At 41.1% G+C, this 21,206-nt stretch overlaps 6 protein-coding genes across 6 annotated transcripts; 4 read left to right on the top strand and 2 right to left on the bottom strand.

Annotated features, from left to right (window-relative positions):
- Window positions 1–82: 82 nt before the first annotated feature.
- PG985_000612 (uncharacterized protein) lies at window positions 83–1,406 on the top strand (the record flags this gene model as incomplete). The annotated part of the gene is made up of 4 exons (XM_066820381.1): window positions 83–742; window positions 813–1,001; window positions 1,063–1,329; window positions 1,383–1,406. The coding sequence occupies 4 exons, from the start codon at window positions 83–85 to the stop codon at window positions 1,404–1,406; spliced, it is 1,140 nt and encodes a 379-aa protein (XP_066691260.1).
- A 742-nt stretch (window positions 1,407–2,148) lies between these two features.
- On the top strand, window positions 2,149–3,887 carry PG985_000611 (SKIP/SNW domain-containing protein; the record flags this gene model as incomplete). Its single annotated transcript, XM_066820380.1, has 2 exons — window positions 2,149–2,276; window positions 2,330–3,887. 2 exons carry the CDS (start codon window positions 2,149–2,151, stop codon window positions 3,885–3,887), a joined length of 1,686 nt encoding a protein of 561 aa, XP_066691259.1.
- A 2,315-nt stretch (window positions 3,888–6,202) lies between these two features.
- PG985_000610 (glycoside hydrolase family 16 protein) lies at window positions 6,203–7,808 on the top strand (the record flags this gene model as incomplete). Its single annotated transcript, XM_066820379.1, has 3 exons — window positions 6,203–6,824; window positions 6,877–6,977; window positions 7,041–7,808. The coding sequence occupies 3 exons, from the start codon at window positions 6,203–6,205 to the stop codon at window positions 7,806–7,808; spliced, it is 1,491 nt and encodes a 496-aa protein (XP_066691258.1).
- Window positions 7,809–8,442: 634 nt separating this feature from the next.
- Window positions 8,443–9,134, bottom strand: PG985_000609 (uncharacterized protein; the record flags this gene model as incomplete). The annotated part of the gene is made up of 3 exons (XM_066820378.1): window positions 8,443–8,805; window positions 8,893–8,988; window positions 9,051–9,134. 3 exons carry the CDS (start codon window positions 9,132–9,134, stop codon window positions 8,443–8,445), a joined length of 543 nt encoding a protein of 180 aa, XP_066691257.1.
- Window positions 9,135–9,665: 531 nt separating this feature from the next.
- Window positions 9,666–10,568, bottom strand: PG985_000608 (uncharacterized protein; the record flags this gene model as incomplete). Its single annotated transcript, XM_066820377.1, has 1 exon — window positions 9,666–10,568. The coding sequence occupies one exon, from the start codon at window positions 10,566–10,568 to the stop codon at window positions 9,666–9,668; it is 903 nt and encodes a 300-aa protein (XP_066691256.1).
- Window positions 10,569–12,989: 2,421 nt separating this feature from the next.
- On the top strand, window positions 12,990–14,817 carry PG985_000607 (kinase-like protein; the record flags this gene model as incomplete). The annotated part of the gene is made up of 4 exons (XM_066820376.1): window positions 12,990–13,206; window positions 13,258–13,418; window positions 13,485–13,649; window positions 13,726–14,817. The coding sequence occupies 4 exons, from the start codon at window positions 12,990–12,992 to the stop codon at window positions 14,815–14,817; spliced, it is 1,635 nt and encodes a 544-aa protein (XP_066691255.1).
- Window positions 14,818–21,206: the final 6,389 nt, after the last annotated feature.

Here is a 21,206-nt window from a genome sequence, read left to right as displayed (position 1 = left end):
AGATGAAGCTGTGAGGAAACTAATCGCATGGGAAGGGGATGATTTCACCCATCAGACAGACCCACACGCAATCTGCATAGCTATGTATCCAACAGAGCGTGTCGTAAGAAAGGGGAGTAGGAGTTACAGTGACGACAAGGGACTTGCAACAACCCGGGGAGAGCCACAGCTGCCTCCCAAGCTCCCTGCTCTCTGTATTCGGGCCAGCGTGATTGGTCGTGCTGGGGAACCCAAGGTGCCTGTGGCTCAAAGAGGGGCCGCCAAGCTTTCAAACAGCTCGCTAACGCCAACTCTCCGTCATTGCGCCCTGCCTGACGCATTAAGCTGCCTAGCGCCTGAGCAACACGTCCGCTACATCTACCAGCCTAGCGCGCTTTCAGTGCTCTGGAGTCTGGACTTTGCTCCCCTAAGGGTTTATGATTACCCGCGCCGGGCTGGACAGGAAACTTCCATAGCGTGGTCGTATCCGACACCTGCTGCAGGTACCCACTTATTGCTTCGATTCCTTGACCCTATTTGGGAATCGCGACAAGCTGGCCAGAAGTTGGGATTTGCTTCAGGACAATTACCAACACACCATACCACCACCATGAGGGCCACACTTCTCTCCGTCGGGCTCATTGCCTGGCTCACCTCGGTGGTTTCCGCAACCGCCCTCACATACAAACTCAATGCACACGAGAAGGCCTGCTTCTACGCCCACGCCGAGAAGCCAAACCTCAAGATCGCTTTCTACTTTGCCGTGAGTCTACCAGCCTACAACACCGACCGAAGCGTTCGAATTCGGACCCTAACAATTTCTTGAATCCCAGGTACAATCAGGTGGCTCGTTCGATCTCGACTATGAAGTGACTGGTCCCGAAGAAAAGGTCATCCTCGAGGGCGAGAAGGAGCGACAGGGCGACTTCGTCTTCACGGCACAGAGGGCTGGTGACTACAAGTTCTGCTTCAACAACGAAATGAGCACATACTCGGACAAGGTCGTCGACTTCGAGATCGCTGTTAGTATACCGATCATAGATGAAGCTACGTACATGCGGAAACTGACCCCGTATCCGATAGGTCGAGGACGAGGTTCGAGCTCAGCTGCCAGCCAAGCAAGGCACCTCACCCGAACAGACTTCGGCGCTCGAGGAGTCCATCTACAAGGTCTCCGGGCAACTGTCCACCATCACTCGAAACCAGAAGTATTTCCGCACTCGCGAGAACCGAAACTTCAGCACTGTCCGAAGCACCGAAGGAAGGATTGTCAACTTCAGCTTGATCCAGTGTTGCATGGTGGTCTGCATGGGGGCCTTGCAAGTTTTCGTCGTCAGATTCTTCTTCCAAGTACGTATTGTTTATTCGCAGGTGCTTTGTATTGGTGCTAACTTGATGAACAGGGTGCCAGGAAAGGTTACGTATAAACATATACTCTACCACCGAGGGAGTTGGTATCGGTATTCATTGGCAGCAGCGGCGGCGTACAGAAAACATGGAATTGGTTCAGGGCATGATGCGCATGAATGTTTGTATTATAGACCATTGGTCTGGCTGCAAGTCGCTGTTGCAGGTCATAATGGTAACGCCTATTCTATCGGCCGCTTCAATACACGGAGACATGACAACTTATATGAAAATCCTCATGACTTCCTCTAATGACTAGTTGTTATCGTAGGTACATGGTATTGTTATAGAATACACGAATGCCATGCCTGCGCCTGGCTCAATCCCTGCCCTCGTCTATATGTCATGGACACACATACATCAGGCGGCCGCAGGAATAAACCGTCGTGGTTAATCCACTTACTCCAGGGGATAACAGTAGAATAAGCTAATACTACTGGAATAATAGATGTTCTGTAGACCTGTTTATCCCAGGAGACTTGGTCGGTTTATCCTCGCAACACAAGGTTCCTATCAATTGAAAGCTGTCCAGGCAGCCAGGGTGGATTTGCGGACCAGTAGTGGTACTTACCTGGTGCTGGGTTCCATCCAGCGCGTTGTGGGGCACCAGCCACCCACTTAGCCACGCTTTACGTCTCCGACTGGTAGCCAGAAATTTAACGTGCCTAAACTGCTTTATCTGGAGGCCGACGTCAAGCAGCACCACCATCAACACGCAACTTCAACAACGAAGTGTAGCTGCCGTCGCATCATCCCTTCGCCATGGCATCAATCGCTTCCTCAATTGCCCAGGCGCTACCCAAGCCGAGGTATACCGGCGAAGACGAAGAAATCCCAATCCATGCCCAACAACGCGGTCCCAGAATCGTCGGCGCAGGCCAAATCGACGGGTCGCAAATCGTGCTGCGACGAACCGGCCCTCCGCCCTATGGACAACGAGCAGGCTGGCGCCCGCGGGGCCAGGAGGATTTCGGCGATGGAGGCGCGTTCCTGAGATTCCAGTCGCCCAGTATCCTCTGGATATGGGCAAGAAGGGAGCGGCCACCAGCAACGCGCTCGCGATACAAGTCGACTCAGACGGCAAAGTCAAATACGATGCTATTGCACGACAAGGCCACAGCGAGAATAGGATTGTGCACGCGTCGTTCAAGGATCTCATTCCCCTCCGCCAAAGGGCCGACGCCGGCGAGATTGATCTCGCCAAACCCAACGAAGAACAGATCGCCGAGACCACGGAGCGAACCAAGAACGCTTTGGCTGCCCTCGTGAGCGGCGCTGTTGCTTCCCAAAAGCCCAAGAATGTCAATATCGGCCAGCGAAAAGACCCGACCTTTGTCAAATACACCGCTGGGAACCAGATGGGCGATAGCTCTAGGAAGCAAGACAAAATTATCAAAATCGTCGAAAAGCAACGCGACCCGATGTCACCTCCCCGATTTAAGCACAAGAAGATTCCCAGGGGTCCTCCTAGCCCCCCGCCGCCAATTATGCATTCACCACCGCGAAAGCTCACTGCTGAAGATCAAGAAATGTGGAAGATTCCTCCCCCGGTCAGCAACTGGAAGAACCCTAAGGGTTTCACAGTACCACTGGACAAACGTCTTGCTGCTGCTGGCCAGGGACTGCAAGATACCGTGATCAATGACAAGTTTGCCTCTTTCTCTGAAGCCCTCTTCATGGCAGACCGTCACGCACGAGAGGAAGTCAAACAGCGAGCCGTTATGCAACAGCGCCTCGCTGAAAAGGAAAAGGCCCAAAAGGAAGAAAATCTACGCATGCTTGCTCAGAAAGCGAGAGAGGAACGTCAAGGTGGTGCCGGAAGGCGGCGTGGCTCCAGTGCTTCTCGCGATTCGCGGTCGCGATCACGCAGTTACAGCCGTTCTGAGTCTGGCTCTGACAGTGATGATGATGAAGTCCGCGAACGAGAGAAAGCGCGCCAAGAACGGCGTCGTGAGGAAGAGCGCAAGCTCCGACAGTCCCGCATGGGTGCAGAGCGGAGGATTCAAGTCATGGCGAAGGAGCAAAACCGAGACATCTCGGAAAAGATTGCGCTTGGTCTCGCAAAACCGACACAGCAAGCGGAAACCATGTACGATTCGCGTTTATTTAACCAATCCAGTGGCTTTGACAGTGGGATCAACGAAGACAACCCCTACAGCAAGCCCCTATTTGCAGCACAAGATGCCATTAGCAGTATCTACAGGCCGCGGCAGAACATGGATGACTTCGAGGACGAGGCAGCCGGGGACCAGGAAATGGCCAAGATCCAAAAGGCTAACCGGTATGGAGACGTGTTAGGGAAGGGAACCTTCAAGGGTGCCGAGGACGTCGAAGCCCGAGAAGGCCCTGTGCAGTTTGAAAAGGATGCTGCGGACCCTTTCAACGTGGATAAATTCTTATCAGAGGTCGACCAGAGCTCCTCGTCAAAGAGAGGGTATGGGTTACAGGATGAGGAGTCCAGGCAACCAAAGCGAGCGAGAGTTGACGAAGACGACGATTAAATTGAGCTTGATTCGGAATAGCACCTACATGTATAATACGCGTTTCGCAGAAGAACGCACACTCTATAGAGCATATCATACCCAACTGCTAATGCGCAATCTGATGGCGGTTTCATGGAGTGTTTGGTTACTTATTCATGAACTTGGCCGTTTGACAGCCTCTGAAAACTCTCTACCTACATGCATCTATCCGCACACGGGGGACAAGTATTACGTGTACCAGTGAACCTAATAATACACAACTGCCGAAACCACCCTCTTTCAGTTGTGCAAGCCAGTGAGACAAGAGCCGACACCGGCAATCATACATGATATGCCCAGGCGGTAAATGTTTTGTCAGGCCCTACACTCTTTTCTTTCACCTTGCCCAGGGCCTAGGAGATGATGTCTACATATGGGAGTCCTTACGACTGAGAGACGCCGTATGTACATAGATAGCAGAAGGATCCCCAATTGGTATGAAAAACCCAATTAGTATGAGAAAGTGTTGCCGCTGTGACTGTTCATGATATGGTATTTCTTGTTAGTGGGGTGCAATCGCGACACCAATCCTGGCTATTCCTGGCAGAGCAAGAAACACATCAAGCTGGACTTCATTTACCTACTGTAGGGCAGACATTTCAACAGCACCTTCCTTGCTTGCGAGCCAGTCAAACAGTTGACGTGTTCATGGCGGACGATTTCGTTCGTTTCGAACGGCCTTGATGATCGCCACGCGTGAAACGGGTGCGTTGGGTCTTACTGCCAAGGTTAATGTCGATAGGGTATCGATCGGTTAGAGCTGCGACGCATTCCAGTCGCAGGATCATTGACTCACTGGAAAGTCTTGGCTGTAAGAAACACAATGTTCTGCAGCACAAGGCTCTAAATACCTGTTTCCTGTGCTGGGGATACCCCTAGTATACTTGACCAATCTACCTACTGTACATAAATAATACGGCTCAAGAGGATGTTATAGTGGTGGTCTAGGCCTGTAGGCAAACATTATTTCCCATCGGGACCCGGGAAGCCGTGCGTGCCTGTCAATCATGGCCTTTTGTGGCTTGGTGGCTAGAATTCCGATTTGGCCAGATGCAAGTAATTCAGGATCGCGGGCGGACATCAGGGGTCGCACGGCTGGCAGGCTGGGTCGCACGAAGCAAGCCCTTTCCTTGCATGCGAAGAGCCTTTCTTGTAATCCCTGCTCAATAACGGCTCTGCTTTTTTTGTTTGGACGACGACGCTCGAGAGCCTCTGACCTCAACTGTTCCAGCCTTGACTCTTAGGCTCGTTATTGAGCATTATGCATGCTGCAAGACCAGATGAAATGTGCTGGGCTTCATCCGAGCCAGAATCGACGTCGCCCCGCCAGTTTTTACTGGGCAGGCTTTGCAGTCTTTATCAGATCTCATCGCGAAAGCAGGGACCGCATGAAGGGTGCAAGTTCCACGACCGGGGCAAACTGTTTCTGGCAGCGATAAGGTGGAGCTATATATTCCCTGGTAAGATGGGGGTGGTTTGACATTCCAGACTGACTTCAGAGAAGCTTGTTCATGCCTGCTTGGAGAAGAAGTGGAGGGCGAGGAGACAGACGAAGAAAGAAGAAGATATAGAGCAACTCGAACCACCATCACCCATTAATAGATACCTCCTGCCTCCGTCATCTCTTGTTTTCTCGTCCTGGATCGACGAGAGTCTTCCAGTTTTGTTTAACCCATCCCTTGCGAAACGATCTTCATAATGATAATCATTCCATGACTTAATTGTTCCCCATTCTTTCCAGGTCTTTTGGCCTTATCGAACGGACTAGCTCGGACTCGCATATCTTGCACTCTACCCGGCGTGTCATCGACAGCGATTAACCCGCGAGTTTTGCCAGCTGTCTAAACTTGCAACGCGTCAGCCTCTGGGAGGTGCGAGTGCGTGAGTGTGTGCGTGTGTACCCCCATCCAGCAATTCTGCCGAGTTTAGTGGCCGCATCTCAGCCCATTCCGTCTGCTTTGGGTAAACGATTGGATTACGCTCGTATTACCATTGGGTAAACGGTTATCCCATTGGGCGAGCGGGTTACTCTCGTATTCCTATTGTGTGTGCAGGACAGTGACACAATACAGGGTAGCCATTGGCCAGGCTAAGGGAGGTGGGATAATAAGGTGCAAGTCAAGTTTCGGAAGGGCGGCCGGCGTGCCTGACACACGCACACTTTGCGGCTTGTTGATGGTGTGTACGTACGTACGTAACGTATGTTGGTTTCAATCGTTGATTCTGCTAGTTCGTATTGATTACCTAGGTAGTGGTGACTGCTGCACTGCCCAGGGGAGGGCCTTTTCTATCCGATGTCCCTCACCAACCTGTCCCAGAAAAGTCGCCCAGCATCAACAACACCTTCTCGCCTGCCAGACAGAAAAGAACTGGGCTACCAACCATTCGAATATTGGAAAGGGCCGAAGCGAGTGCTCCCGCAGCCTATCAAAAAGCCCAATCCCGGCGGGACAATTACCAGAATCGAAGAAATTCGGTTGCCTAACTCGAGTGGATATACTTCCACCGCGCAGCAACACCAATCCGCTGCTGTGCACACTTACCCCATTGAGAAGGTTCGACCGGATACTTCACTGCATCCAGCTCTTGCCGCAAGTACAAATATGGGTTGGGAGCAGGCTCACAACGTCAACGGAGGTCAGGCCGGTCCTACCCCCTTTCAAGTCAGAGACGCCAACGGCCGAGTAGAGTTCATTTCGGAACCGCCCTCATACGATAATCAAGAGCTACCGCCACGCTCCAACATGAGTCGCTACGTGGGCGTCCAGCCCTGGTACAAGCGCAAGCGCACCTGGGTCATCAGCGCCGTCGTCGTTATCATTGCCATCATTGTAGCCGTCGTCGCGGGTGTCTTGGTTTCAAAGGCCAACCGCTACCCGGATTATACGAAGCTCAACTACTCAATCCAGGATACTTGTAAGTCAACCCACCCTTGGCAACTGATGCTCGTCGCTGACACTGCACATAGACTCTGGCGAGAACTTCTTTGATCAGTTCGACTATTTTACAGGGTTTGACCCGGCCCAAGGTTTCGTTCACTACGTCCCCAAGGAGCAAGCCCAGCAACTTGTAAGTGTGATCTGCACCACGGTCGTCGCTGCCTTAGTGGATACCAGCTAACTTTTCAATCAGAACCTCACCCATGCCACTGCGAACAGCGCTGTCATGAAGGTTGACACTTCTGTTGGGCCCGGTTCGAATCCGGATGCGTCGACGGGTCGCTTCTCTGTCCGCGTTTCGTCGAAGAAGCAGTACAACAGCGGCCTCTTCATTTTCGACATCAAGCACACACCCTTTGGCTGCGGCACATGGCCCGCGCTCTGGCTCGTAGACGAGAACGATTGGCCCAAGAGCGGCGAGATCGACATCATGGAGGCGGTCAACAAGGCCGACAAGGGCAACCAGATGACGCTGCACACTACCGATGGCTGCGACATGTCGGTCAAGCGCAAGATGACTGGCACCACGCTGCAGAAGGACTGCTTCAACGAGACGAATTCCAATGCCGGTTGCGGTGTGCAAGGCAACGATGCCAGCTACGGCGCCAGCTACAACTCTGCCGGCGGTGGCATCATGGCTATGGAGTGGCGCAACGAGGGCATCCGCATGTGGCAGTTTGGTCGTTCCTCCATCCCGGCCGACATCACCTCCAAGAAGCCCGATCCTAGCACCTGGGGGATGGCAGCTGCCGACTTCCCCAACACCGACTGCGCCATGGACACGCACTTCCGCAACCAAAGCATCATCGCTAACATCGACTTGTGCGGTCAACTCACCAACGCCGTGTACGCCGAAAGCGGTTGCCCCAGTAACTGCACGGACTTCGTGGCGAACAACCCGCTGGCTTTCAAGGATGCTTTCTGGGAGTTCGGTGCTTTTGAAGTGTACAAGGCATCTTGAGTGACTTGAAATCAGGTTTAACTTTTTTTTTTGGTTGGGATTATTCTCAAAATAGGCGCTGTTGATGGTGTTACATGTAGACGTGGGACATGATGAAAATATTTATGACATGTCCGCCCTTTGACACAAGAGGGCGATGGGTTCGGTATTATACTTGTTAGCGAGGCGTTTTCATGGGGGTTATCATGGGAAAGACTTGTCAGTTTATGTAGTTTCGACTAGATGTACTGGGCTCAGGCAGTCGCATAATTACAAGACGTGTCATGTTTATACCACATTGTTTATACCATATTTTAATCGTTGAGACGTTGAGACCATTGATCGATATTGTTATTCCATTTCGCCATTTTGTTATTATTCCATTTCACGCTGACCTTCAGCTTTTAAAATCCATGTTCAAGCGGAGATGTATCTTGCCAATTCAACCTGGTCTAAGAACGCCTTGATACTATGCAGCCAACCACCCAACGCCATAATACAGATATGAATCAAAGTGATTCCAAGGCCCGCCACATCATGAAATATACAAGCCATTCCGGCATTATTGGCATTATAGGCACCAGTATCTTTTTCCTGGTCATGCCAAGCTTTTACCCCTATTGTGTAGCCCCTATCATGTTTTTTCCCCTCGTCCTTACTCCTCGCCAGGACTGCGCATGTACGCGTCGATCGCCAGACTGAAGGCCGCGAAGGCCGCACAGCCGCCGCCCACGGCCATGGGCCCGCCGCTGCGCGCGAGGATGCCGCCTGTGAGGCAGCCGGCCGCGACGCCGTTGGCCAGGTCGTTCTTGGCGCGGAAGCCCTCGATGCCGCACTCGATGCCGCTGAACATGGCGCCCACCTTGCCGAAGTTCTTGGCCATGCCCCACGACCGCTGGCCCATGTCCTTGAAGCCGATGGAGAGCTGCCGCCGCCACGGCATCTGCCCGATCGGCTGGCCCATCGGTCCGGTCGGGCCCGGCGCGCCGGCGGTGTGGTAGGGGGTATCGTAGGACATCTATACGTGGTGAAGGGGTCGAGAGGTTAGTCCACTGGCTGGCTGGAGGGGCGCAAGTGGGAATAATGAGGCGAGAAGGGGACGTACAGATGCCATGAACATTCCGAAGAGACCGCCCATGCCGAATCCCATGACGCCGGAGATTGCAGACTTGCCGAAACACGATTCCATGAATGCGCTCATCTGACAGTTTAAGTTAGCACTGCTGCTGCCATTGCGACTTTTACTCTGGGGGAGGAACTAACCGCCTTGACGTTCGGGTCCATCTGGCTGTTGTAAGCCGGCACACCACCGCCGGGCGCACCGCCGGAGTTTGGTAAGCCGTTCATGTCGCTGGTCTGGGAAGGGTTATTCGACAGCAGAAATGGAAAATGAGTGACAGCTTCCTTCCCAACTTATTGAATTTCAAGATTACCAGGGAAGAGAGGTACGCTACTGTCACTGTGGGGGTGGGTGGTGGTGCTTATCGCAAGACCATCAATTAGAGACTGGAAATAATTCTGCCACAGGCGACCGCATTCCCTAAAGTGGCAACATGTGCTCATGTCGGACGATGTCGCGTTTGCTAAACTTGCCACTTGAATATCGACTGTACTGCATGGTCTTTTGTGAGTACTGGATGCATGTTTTAGATGGTTTAATAGGCTACGAGTGTCTTTATTCCTTTTTAGACTCTGGTCATCAATGGAATAAATGGCATTAACATCCAGCACTCTGATTCCAAACGCCACACTACAGTGATTGACTTATATGACCGAATCATGAAGAGCTACATGCATCATATTCTGTCTAATATTACCAGACCTCATGTTAGTGACAATGATTATCATTTCTCAACTACTTATGACTTTGGAACCCTCTTAATGAACCCAACGCCCCTTGTTATCCTCTAACCAAACCCCAAAATTCTGCATTTCTGGATAAGTCCTCCGACAAGTCTCGAGGTCACCCCCGTAACCTTCTGCTTTGAACCACTTAAACATATCGCCCACTGTATCCTTCAACACCAACTTGACAGCCGATGCAATGGGACAAGGGGACATGGGCATAGAGGTACCGACGACCTTCCTGAATATTGTCTCGGCCTCGGGCTGCGTCAATTCGTCGCCAACGAGCGTGACTGCCTTGTTGCGATACTCATCGGGGTTCAGGAAGCTTTGCGCCGCGAACCAGCCGATGTCATGAGTAGCCACGAACTGCAGCTTCTTCTGCCCAAGCTGCTCCCACATCCGGGCGAAGCCCTTGCCGTGGATGTCCCCCGAGAGGTTTTCGAAGAACGTCACGGGTCGCAGGATCGTGTACGTCATCCCCTGGGGGCTCTTCTCCGTCCTGCGCTGGAGGTGCTTCTCGATGTGGTACTTGGCCGCGAAATTCTTCACGTTCGTCGGATTCGTCTCGGAGCGCTCCGGCCCCCCGCGGTCGCCCGACGAGTAGACGAAGTGCTGGACGCCGTGGAGGACGGCGGCGTCGACCAGCGCCTTGCCTTGCGACTCCTCCGAGTCCGAGTTGACTTGTACGCTGTAGACGCCCCACACCGGGCCGGCCGCCTCGAAGATGGCGTCGGGGCTGGTAAGATCGCCCGAGATGACCTTCACGTTTGGCAAGGCGGACAGCTTCTGTGCCTTGACGCTCTGGGTGTCGCGCGTGACTGCGATAATGTCGAACTGTGGTGCTTGTGAAGAGGAGAGGAGATTATCAATGAGTGCTCCGCCCTGTTTGCCGGTCGCCCCCGTGACGAGGATAGTCTGTCGCGTTGCTGACATGGTGAGGTATTGGAATATTGGCTTTACGCTTGCACTGACCAAGTGTATAGATCTAAGTAATGATAGCGACGAGTATACTTAAGCTGCCATATTCGAAGGCGCGGCGAAGCCGTTTTTATCTCTAGAGTCCCCTCTCGCACTCGCAACCGTCACGGCGGGACTTCTTGCGATCGGCTCCAACCATACTGGTCTAGTTTAACAGCCATAGACGCCGCCAGCGAGGCTTGAGCGTCGTTTCTACACACTAAGCCGCACTCGCTTTGCAAGGACAAATGTATAGCAGGATGCTAGTCGGTTCCTCCAGTGCCACTGTCTAAGCTGGGGCTCAACTAGCTCAACTAGCCCCATTGCGGGTGCGAGCCGGCTGCATAGTTGCCCCGTTCAGGAGCCGGCCAGATAGTCTTACCGATTCGTACCATGCTTGAGAGCTATCTCCCGCCAGTTGATGCACCGAGGATATGGAATTCCAAGCGTGTTTCTGCGAGCTGGCCCGTCTTCTAGGGAGAGCGACATATCCCCGGATCCTATACCAATGCGAAAAGCATCGGTTCCAAATGGAGTTACCTACCTAGCACTGTACACAGCGCGCAGCGCGGTCGCTACATTACAAGAAATTTAAAGAGGCCATTCATTAGATGAGGTCATGGCTTAGGGGTATGATACTCGCTACGGAAGCGACAACTGTTGTGGTTGAAGCACTGGCAGCAAAATGCGGGGGTGGGGCTCTTTCCACGCATCTTGCCGCATACAAACTCTTGAAGCCGAACAGCAAACCATCGTTCAATGGCCATCCACGTCCATTAAAAGCGCCCAAGGATATATAAAAATAACACCAATGCTTCAGTCAAACTATATAGACTCGGATATAGTCGTAAAAAATGCAAAAACTGTGGAGACACCGGGAATTGAACCCGGGACCCCTTCCAAGCATTTGCTGTTCGATTGAACGATGCGAAGGAAGTATCATACCCCTAGACCATATCCCCATTTGTTGAAATAAAGACCTGTTTTCGGAGTATATAAAGCTCAAAATCAGTCTGCGGGACTAAGGGCGACATCTATGGTTTGATTGGTTGACTAGCTGTAATTAGACCCACTTCATTTTGGTCCAATTGAGCAGCATCCAGCTTTGGTGGAAGATGGCTGTGACACGGAGATCAATTCACTGGCATTTGGTGCCCTTCTCTGCAAGAAATATGTGTGGTCTAGAACCCATGAAAAGTACTTGTTTGCCAACCGATTCCTACATGCCAGTCGTCTTGGAGCAGGAGGAGCCCAAGTCGAGTCCCAAGCACCTACGCCGGGTCAGCCGACGGCCAAGAAGGGGCGCACATGGTTGCTATGGCGCTTGCTCTGAGCAATCTGTCACATTTGAAGACGTTTGTCAATCGAACGGGTAACTGGATGTGGTACGAAATACATTGCCATGCAACGGCCTTGTCCAACTTCATTGTCATGCTTCATGGTTCGATATGCTGGTTGGTACCGAGTATACTGGATGTAGGAGAGGCCACGCCTACTGCATTCCTCGCACAACTTCCACAACCTCCACATCCGGTTCGGGACGCATGGCAAGTGCTCTTGTTCCTCCTTGATGTGCGTCGCGGGCACGTCCGAGGTAGTATGGAGGGCTGATCGCAGCAGCGGTTTCCAGCGAGTACTCACAGTCCAAACAGCTCCATGATCTGTTGGTCGGCCAGGTTGGGTCCATGGGCATGGGAATGCATCGCGGCACGATGGCGGCGATAGCCACAAGCCAATCGCCAACGATGGATGTACTGGTTCTTCGTGAGCAGAAGCCTCGACGTAGTCAAAAGGCCACTCCACTTGACCTCGCTGGCGTATCGTCTTAGAGAGGAGCAAAAAGGCAAAAAAAAACATACAACACCGAGGATTCCCAGGTCGTCACCGACCCTAGTACTAGTTCGGCTCTCTAAATTCTTATCTAGGGGGAGAGCAGATGCCGACCTTATGCAGCAAAGTGTCTCAGCAAGGGAAGACGCAGCACCGCCGCACGAGCCATACCAAAAAGGTCTAAATTGAAGCAAAACGGATAAAAACGGTGCTTAGTACCGTACAGTATCCTGTATAAATCGTAGATTCTCCAACCTTCGCTTCGCAGGTGTTGCTATTTCGAGTGGCCCAATCACGATTAATTTCGAACCAGACGCCCTGATAAATATCGACAGTATATCAACCTAAGGCACTGTGTTACACTCTAGAAAGAGGAGCCGGTGGGGTTACTCCCCCACTATGGCGCGTAACGGTCTCAGCACAAGCGCCAGACCGAGTCCAGCAGTAGGCAGTAGGGCTAGTCCGACCTTCAACATTCGACTTCCAATTGAAGCTGTAGCCCAAACATTTCCCCAACCCATTACCACTGTGTTTCGCTTCATGCATTAATGTGCGAAGGTCGACAACATGGAGCACAGCGCAACCGACTTTGACCGGGTCCTTGCAGCCATTCGAAATGCTGATCTGCGGTATCCAGACGAGGAACTGCTCGAAAGCTTCCTCGAGGACTCGATAGACTCTGAACATGCCGCTCGCTATGCGCTACAGACCTGCTCCGCCACAAGAGTCGGCGGCCTTGATCTGACGCCTTTACTGTCGGATTGGAAACGATTGATCGCTGCTGGTAAGTTTTAGAGATGGCCATCATATGGGAACCTACACTGATGAATGAAAGTTACGCACGAGGTCCCTTTCCACCAGCAGCCTGATAGAGCTGTCGCCGCCGATATCTGGAAAAGAGACGGGGGCAAGTGTTGTATCACCGGCTTGCCAAACTCCCTCTTTGATCCGCTAGTTGTCGCTCCCATACTCCCAATTAGGAAGCCAATCGAAAAAGTAACTATATCGTCTTTTCGCCGTCTCCTCTACCATCTAATTTTTAGCTAATAGAGCTCCTCTTAGTCTTTACACGATATTCTCAAAGCTTTTGTTGGCCCTGAACTACAGCAGTGGGTTCTTGATGGAGAATCTCACGATGCATACCAGACATATTGGCTTGTCCGCAAATCCGCTGCAACGGCGTTATCCCAAGGATTCTATCAATTCACATTTGACCAAGGGTCTGTCGTAAGTTTCTCGTCGCCCTATCCGGAAGCACGCATACCCGCTTATCAAAATTGCACTTTCGCTTACACAGAATTAGTACTATGTTGCTGCACTCCGCATTGGAGGTCCGCCATGGCCTTCCATTCATGACAAGACACCAGAGCTTCGGAAAGGCTGTTTTGCAGACCACTCGGCTTCCGGCATGGTCACTCCAGACGTTTCTTCATTGCAACTTTTGTCACGATTTGCTAATCCTTTCCGATGGAGTTGTGTTGCTCGGGAGATCGCTGGTAAAAAGCTACAGCCAGCCACTAAATTGCCGCATACTTCGCTGCAGCACTTTTTCCCCAAGCGTTTCGTGAACACTCTCATCTCGACTTGGCGCTTGACGCCAGCCTCTCTCCGTATTCTAATCTATCGCTGCTTGGGATTTATCGGAGCGAAGGTGTACGGGTCATCATGCAGCTTGAAAGTCCAACAACTTCCGTTCGGCATGTATCTCAAGACGGCGGGCTTGACATGGCACGAAGGCTTGGCCAACGAGTATGGTGCGTTGCGCCTCATAAGACAGCATACACATATGCCAGTTCCTTGCCCCATCGATCTTGTATCAGACTCGGACAAGTCTTACCTCCTCACCTCCCGAGTTTCGGGCGTTCGTTTGGGATCATGCATTGATACGCTTAGTGAAGATGAGGAACGTTTATTGGTCTACGATCTGCAGAGATGCATTGAACAGCTTCGAGCGATACCAAAGGACGCCTCATCTAAATATGCCATCAGCAATGCGGTTGATGAGGCATGTTATGATCACCGAGTCAACATGTGTTTGGATTACGACGAGGACCGAGGAGATTTCGTCGGGCCATTCGTCAACGAGGAGCAGTTCAACAAGACTCTCCAGACACCCGCCTTGCCAGATGTATTTCACTGCAGCGGCCACAGGATTGTCTTTACTCACTCGGACTTGAACATGCGGAATGTCCTGGTGCGTAACGGCAGGCTTTCTGGGATCGTGGATTGGGAAAACTCGGGATGGTATCCGGAATACTGGGATTATACCAAAGCCCATTTCATCACGAAGCTTCATCGGCGATGGTTAAGGATTGTCGATGTGGTTTTCAAACGATACGGGGACTATGAGAGTGAACTAGCAACCGAACGCCAGCTCTGGGATTATTGTATGTAGGAACTGTCCTAGGTTTCCACCGTCAAAATCAATGATCGTGTCAATGGCTCTGTAGAAAGAGAGATTGAAGAGCCCGCTGTTAATCGCTAGTAGATTGTGATATCGAACTGCGCCTCGTCATATAACATAACCGCTCAGCCGTTCGGCCTTCGTCAGGGTCAATGAGGTCGGCAGCCAATAGGAGATCAAGACGATGATCCGCATATCGGTGGGGGCTGGAATTCCAATTCGGTCGGGGTGACCAACCGTTCTGGACCATAGAATAGTGGGCTTTCCTTTCGTCGAGTCTGGAAACAACACCCTTCACCTTGAACTATTAGTAAAAACACGTCTGCCTGTGACACAACGAACGACCTGGCTTCTAGCAGCAGACCTTGCTATCAATGGATGGCGGAGCATCCAAGGCGTGGACTCGCTGCTCGAGTGAAACTGCTTAAGGCCTAAAAAAATCACCGCTGGACGCTATTAAAGCAGCTAATAAGGATGACATCTCTTGGAATTCGTTACCTACAATGCTACGGAGTTGATCTAGCATCTTTACTTAGCCGGCATCAATGCAGGCGGGCCACATCGCCGAAGTCCATCCGTAGACAATGGATTATACTCTTCAAGAGATAACCAGAAGCGCCGGCCCGCAGAGCTTAATTATGACTACTTACAAGCATGCTTCCAGCACTGTTGTTACTGGTTACATGGTAAGAAATAACTCACGACCGACTCCATCGGCGCATCCACCCGGTCATATACATCGGGGCAAGCTCCCGTTACCGCGCGCCTCGTAGAGCGTAGATCATACTTGATCAACAATGTTACTAGGCATGGTTGTGTGGCCTGGCCTGGTTCGAACAGTTTAATGGAATATATATAAAGGACTTCTTATCCTATAATGATTCCAATAAGGACTTGATATATTAACGTTTCTAACATTTTATTCCTTGCTACGCCAGAGTTCATTATCTTATTCATTCCCCCTTTTTATATATAACTCTTAAGAATTTTTAACATACCTCTTGTCGAAAGCCTCCTGCCAGACTCTATCTATATCAGCTTAAACAGTCGTCTTAAAAAAAAGAGAATATATTAAGGCCCACCATTAACGCACTTTACCTTATTAATTAACTAATAAGGGAAATACTTCTTCGTCTTTCCTTTATTATTAATTTAAATTAAAATATTATATAACGATCGTTATATTTACTTTAATTAAAAATATAAATTAATTATAACTTATTATTCTAATTTAAACTTAATAATATATTACATAATAATATTTCGAAATTATAAATTATTTTAATTATTTAAATTTAATTACTTTTAATAAAAAATATTAAATTTATTAAATAAATTAATAAAAAACCGGGAATATTAACGCTTATTTAAAACAGGTTATAATTTTAATAAACTCATTTTATAACCCTATATAATTATAAGCCTTTATATTAATATAAAATTACCCTCCTACTAATAAATTAATAATTATTATTTATTTTAATTTACCTTTCCTTAATCGCTTAATAATTTAAAGTTACTTTATTATTAAAACTTTATACTTAAAAAAAAAAATCGATATAATAATAAAACATTTAAAAAAATTTTATTAAAATAAAAAAAAATTCCATCTTAATACCTCTATTAAAATCGAACGGATTTTAAAATTTAACGTCTACGGAATCCGTTAAAACCGATAAATTCGCAAAATAAACCTTAACGAATAAATTAATTTAACCTTAAATAATAAAAAAATAAATTAAATAATAATTCTTACCTATTTTAAAAAAGCTATTATAATTTCTTAATTATAACTTATAATTTAATAAACCTTAAAAAAACTTATTTATAAAATTTATATATATTAAAAATTAAATATAAAATCTTATTTTATTTTATTAATAATATAAAAATAAAAATAAATATAACTTAAACTTTTTTCTTAATAAAATTTCCTCGAAATTATAAAAAAAAATCCTTATAAAACCCCCCTTTACTCCTTAAAAAATTATAACTTTAAAATAATTTAATAGAAATTATTTTATACTTTTTTTTTTTAAAATTCGTATAAAAATAAAATTCGGAATTCGCTTTTTAAAATTATTAAAAATTATAATTATTTATATCAATTAAATTATTATTTCTTTTTAAATACTTTTAATTATCCTATTATTATTTATTAATTAAATTTATCCTTTTAATTAAATTATTTCGAAAAAAATTGTTTAAAATTTTTCTTATTCTTTTATTAATATAATTAAATATTATATTAAATATAATTAACTTTTCTAATAAAAAAAAAGTTAACCTTAAATTTAATATAAATTAAAACGCCTATAAATATTAAATACATTATATTTTAAATTTATAATAAAAAAATATATTATTAAAATTTAAAATTTAAAAAAATAAAAATAAATAATTAAAAAATTTTATTTAATAAAACTTTATAAAACGGGAAATAGCTAAGAAGTTATCATATATTTAATCGAATTAATTTTTTAATATTATTATTTTAATTAAATTTAAAAACGAAATTAATTTAAATAAATATTTAAAACTTTCCTTTATAATAGATATAAAATTATTTAATTTAATAAATTAAACCTTATTTATATATAATTAAATTATAAAAAATATATTTATTATATTAATTTTAACTTAACTTTTTAATATTATTTAAATTTTTAAAAAATTTAATAAATATATTACTTATTTTATAAAAAAATTAAATATATAATCCCTATTAAAAATTATTAAATAAAATCTAAATTAAAATATTTATTATATACTTTATATTTCCTCTTCCCGTTATTTTTAATAAAATAAATACGAATAAAATTAAAAATTATTTATAATTTAATATTAATCGCTTTTTTTAATTTCTTTTAAATTTATAATATTATAATAATCGTTAATTAAACGTTTATTATTTATTAAAAAATAACTATTTAATTATATTAAATTAAAAATATATAATAATTATATTTAAATAAAAATAAATTAAAAAAATTATAAATAATTTTATAATTAATAACTTTTTTATTTTTAAAATTTATATTTTAATCGTTTATAATATATAAATATTCGTTAAAATATATTTACGTATAAATAATCGAAATATTATTTAAATAATAAATTTTATTCTTTATATAAACGATTTACTATAAAATTAAAACCTAAATTATTTATATATAATAAAAAAAAATTTATTTTATAATTTATTTTTAAATTCGATTATTTTAAGTTTATAATTAAAATAAAAATTATTTTAAAACATTTTCCTATTAATATTTTAATAAAGTTAAAAATAAAAAAAATTAAATAATTTAATTTTTTAATTTAATACGAAAAATCGAAATTATATAAAAATTTTAACGTATAAAAAGACTTTATAATCGATTATTTAAAAAAAAAATAAAAAAATTATATTTATTTAAATAAATTAATTATATTATAATTTCGGAAAAAAAAAATAAACTTAATTTTTATAAGTATTTTAATTAACGTATTTATTTTTATTATAAAGTTAAAAAAATAAATAAAAATATTATAATATATTATATTTATAAAAACTTTAATTTTACTTTTAAATATAATATTTACTTTTAATATAATATAATAAATACTTTTTTATTTTTTAAAAAAGTTATAATTAAAAAAAAGTATAATATTTATAAAGAATAATAAATATAATAAAAATAAAAGAAAGATTTTAATTAAAAATTATAATAATTTAAAGTTAAATTGCTATTTAATAACTTTAATAATTAATATTTTTATTTAATCTTTAACTTTAATATCGCTAAATTATTAAAATTTTAAATAAATAATAAATTATTTTATAATAAAAAGTTATTAATAAAATATAAAATTATAGATTAAATTAAAATTAAAAACTTTATAAAAAATAATAAATTATAATATAATAAAAAAAATAATAATCGAAATTAATATTAAAATTATTTAAAATAATAAAATAATAATTAAAAATAAAAAAATAATTATTAAAATAATAAAAAAAATAAAGCTTTTAAAATAATAAATATATACCTTATTAATAAATAACTTTTAATTAAAAACTTAAATAACGGTAATATTCTTAAAATCTTAATTAATATTATTAAATAATTTAATAAATTATAAATTAAAAAAAAGATATAAATAATAATAATTCGAAATTAAATATTATTAATTAAGAAAACGTTTAAAATAATTATTTTAAAGGAATAAATTATTTATAAAATCGATATATATTTCCCTTAAAATTCTTATTATTATTTTTAAATTAATTTTTATTATAAATAAAGTAAAGGAAATATTATTTTATATTAAAAAAAAATCGAAAAAATAAAAAAATAAATTAAAAAATTTTTTTTTAATTAATAAATAATATTTTTAATAAAATTAAAATATAAATAAATTATAACTTATATATTTCTAAATATATTTATATAAAATTTATATATTTTTTAATTATAAAAAATTAAACTTATAAATAAAAATCCGCTTTATATTTATATATAATAATATATATTTTTAATAAACCTATTAAAATATATTTAAATATATATTCTCTCCCCTTTTTAATTACTTTTTTTATATTTATAAAAAGATTTCCGGAAATTAAATTAATTAAATTATTAAAACTTTTTTAATTTAATAAAATAAACTTCGATCCTAATATATATAAAAGTTATAAATTATTAATCCTACTCTTTAATATAAATAAATAACCTTTTAAAATCGAAAAAATAATATATATTATTAATAAATTATTTTACGGTTTATTTTTTAACGTAAACTTTTTAAAAAAGAATAAATTATATATTTTATAAAATAAATTAATATAAAATAATTATTTCTATATCGTTAATTCTAATTAATATATTTAAATAATTAATATTTAATTTATTAAATATAAATCCTTTAATTAATAAATAAAAATAATTATATAAATAATTAAAACGTTTTATATTTAATTTAAATATAAAATAAATTTCTTAATTTTATATTATAAATTATTTATTATATATTATAATTATCTTATTAAACCTATAATTAAATTAAACCCCGCTTATTTCTTATATATATTATTAATTAATAATATAATTAATAATTAAATTAAATATATTCCTTTTATAAATTTTAATAAAACTCTTATTACTATATATAAAAAGAAAATCGTTAACTACTTAAATAAAATCGAAATAACTCATTTAATTAATAATTTTATTATATATTTAAAATTAAACTTTATTATTCCCTTTAAAAAAGTTATCGATAAAATCTTAATTAAAAATTTTAAAAATAATAATAAATATAATTATAAATATCCTTTTTACCTTTTAAACTTTATTAATAAAACTATATAATTTAACTTATTTAAAACGAATATATTAAACTATTAAAAACTAAAAATTCGAATAGCTATTAAAAATATTATTAAAAAAAACGCCTATTTATTTTAATTAAACTTTAATTACTTTAATAATAATATTAAAATACTTATAACTTTTAAATTAAATATTAATATAAACGATTTAATTTAATACCTATATATAATATTTAAGAAGAACCGTATAAAAATAGATAAAATATTAAATACCTTTTATAAAATAAGCATCGTTAAAAATATTCCTTTAAATTAACCGTTAATTGTAACCTTACCCGCCTTTTTAATATATAAAAATAAAAAACTTTATTTAATAATTAATTTTAAAAGAATAAATATAAAAATAGAAAATAACGAATACTTTTTATTTAAATAAGATAAAATTTTAAATATTATATATAAATATAAAGTTTTTATTATTATAAATATTATAAAAAAGTTTTTTTAATAAGAAATAAAAATAAAAAATAAATAAAAAACCGCTTTTATTACTTTATATAAAGGATGTAAATAATTTATAATAAATATAATAAGTTTAAAAATATTATTTTCTTTCTTTTAATATAAAATAGAATTCTTTTTTAAAAATTATTTATAATAATTCGTCTTAATATATATTAATAACGTTATTATTTTTTTTTAAATAATCGAAAAATACCTAACGCATTTAAATATTTACTTTACCATTTTAATAAAATTAAATTATATTATATCCTTAAATAAATACCATTTTATATAATAAAGTTTAAAAATATTAAGTTATTATATTTTGAAGCTTAAACTAAATATATTTAAAAAAAAATTAAGGTTATATTAAAATTAATTATATTAAAAAATTTAATAAAATTAAAATTAAAACTTAAATTAATAGGTTATTACCGCTTTTTTATTTTTAATTTCGCTATTATATCTATACTTTTATAAAACTTAAAATCCTTAAAATTTAAAAATATACCTTTAAAAAATCTAACCTATAAAACTTATATTTGTAAATTCTTTTTCCTAC

Source organism: Apiospora marii, assembly GCF_038362585.1.
Source record: "Apiospora marii strain CBS 49790 chromosome Unknown utg000001l_segment0_segment0, whole genome shotgun sequence".
Taxonomy (NCBI): domain Eukaryota; kingdom Fungi; phylum Ascomycota; class Sordariomycetes; order Amphisphaeriales; family Apiosporaceae; genus Apiospora; species Apiospora marii.
The sequence above is the reverse complement of the archived record's forward strand: the minus strand, read 5'-3'. Positions and strand labels throughout refer to the sequence as shown.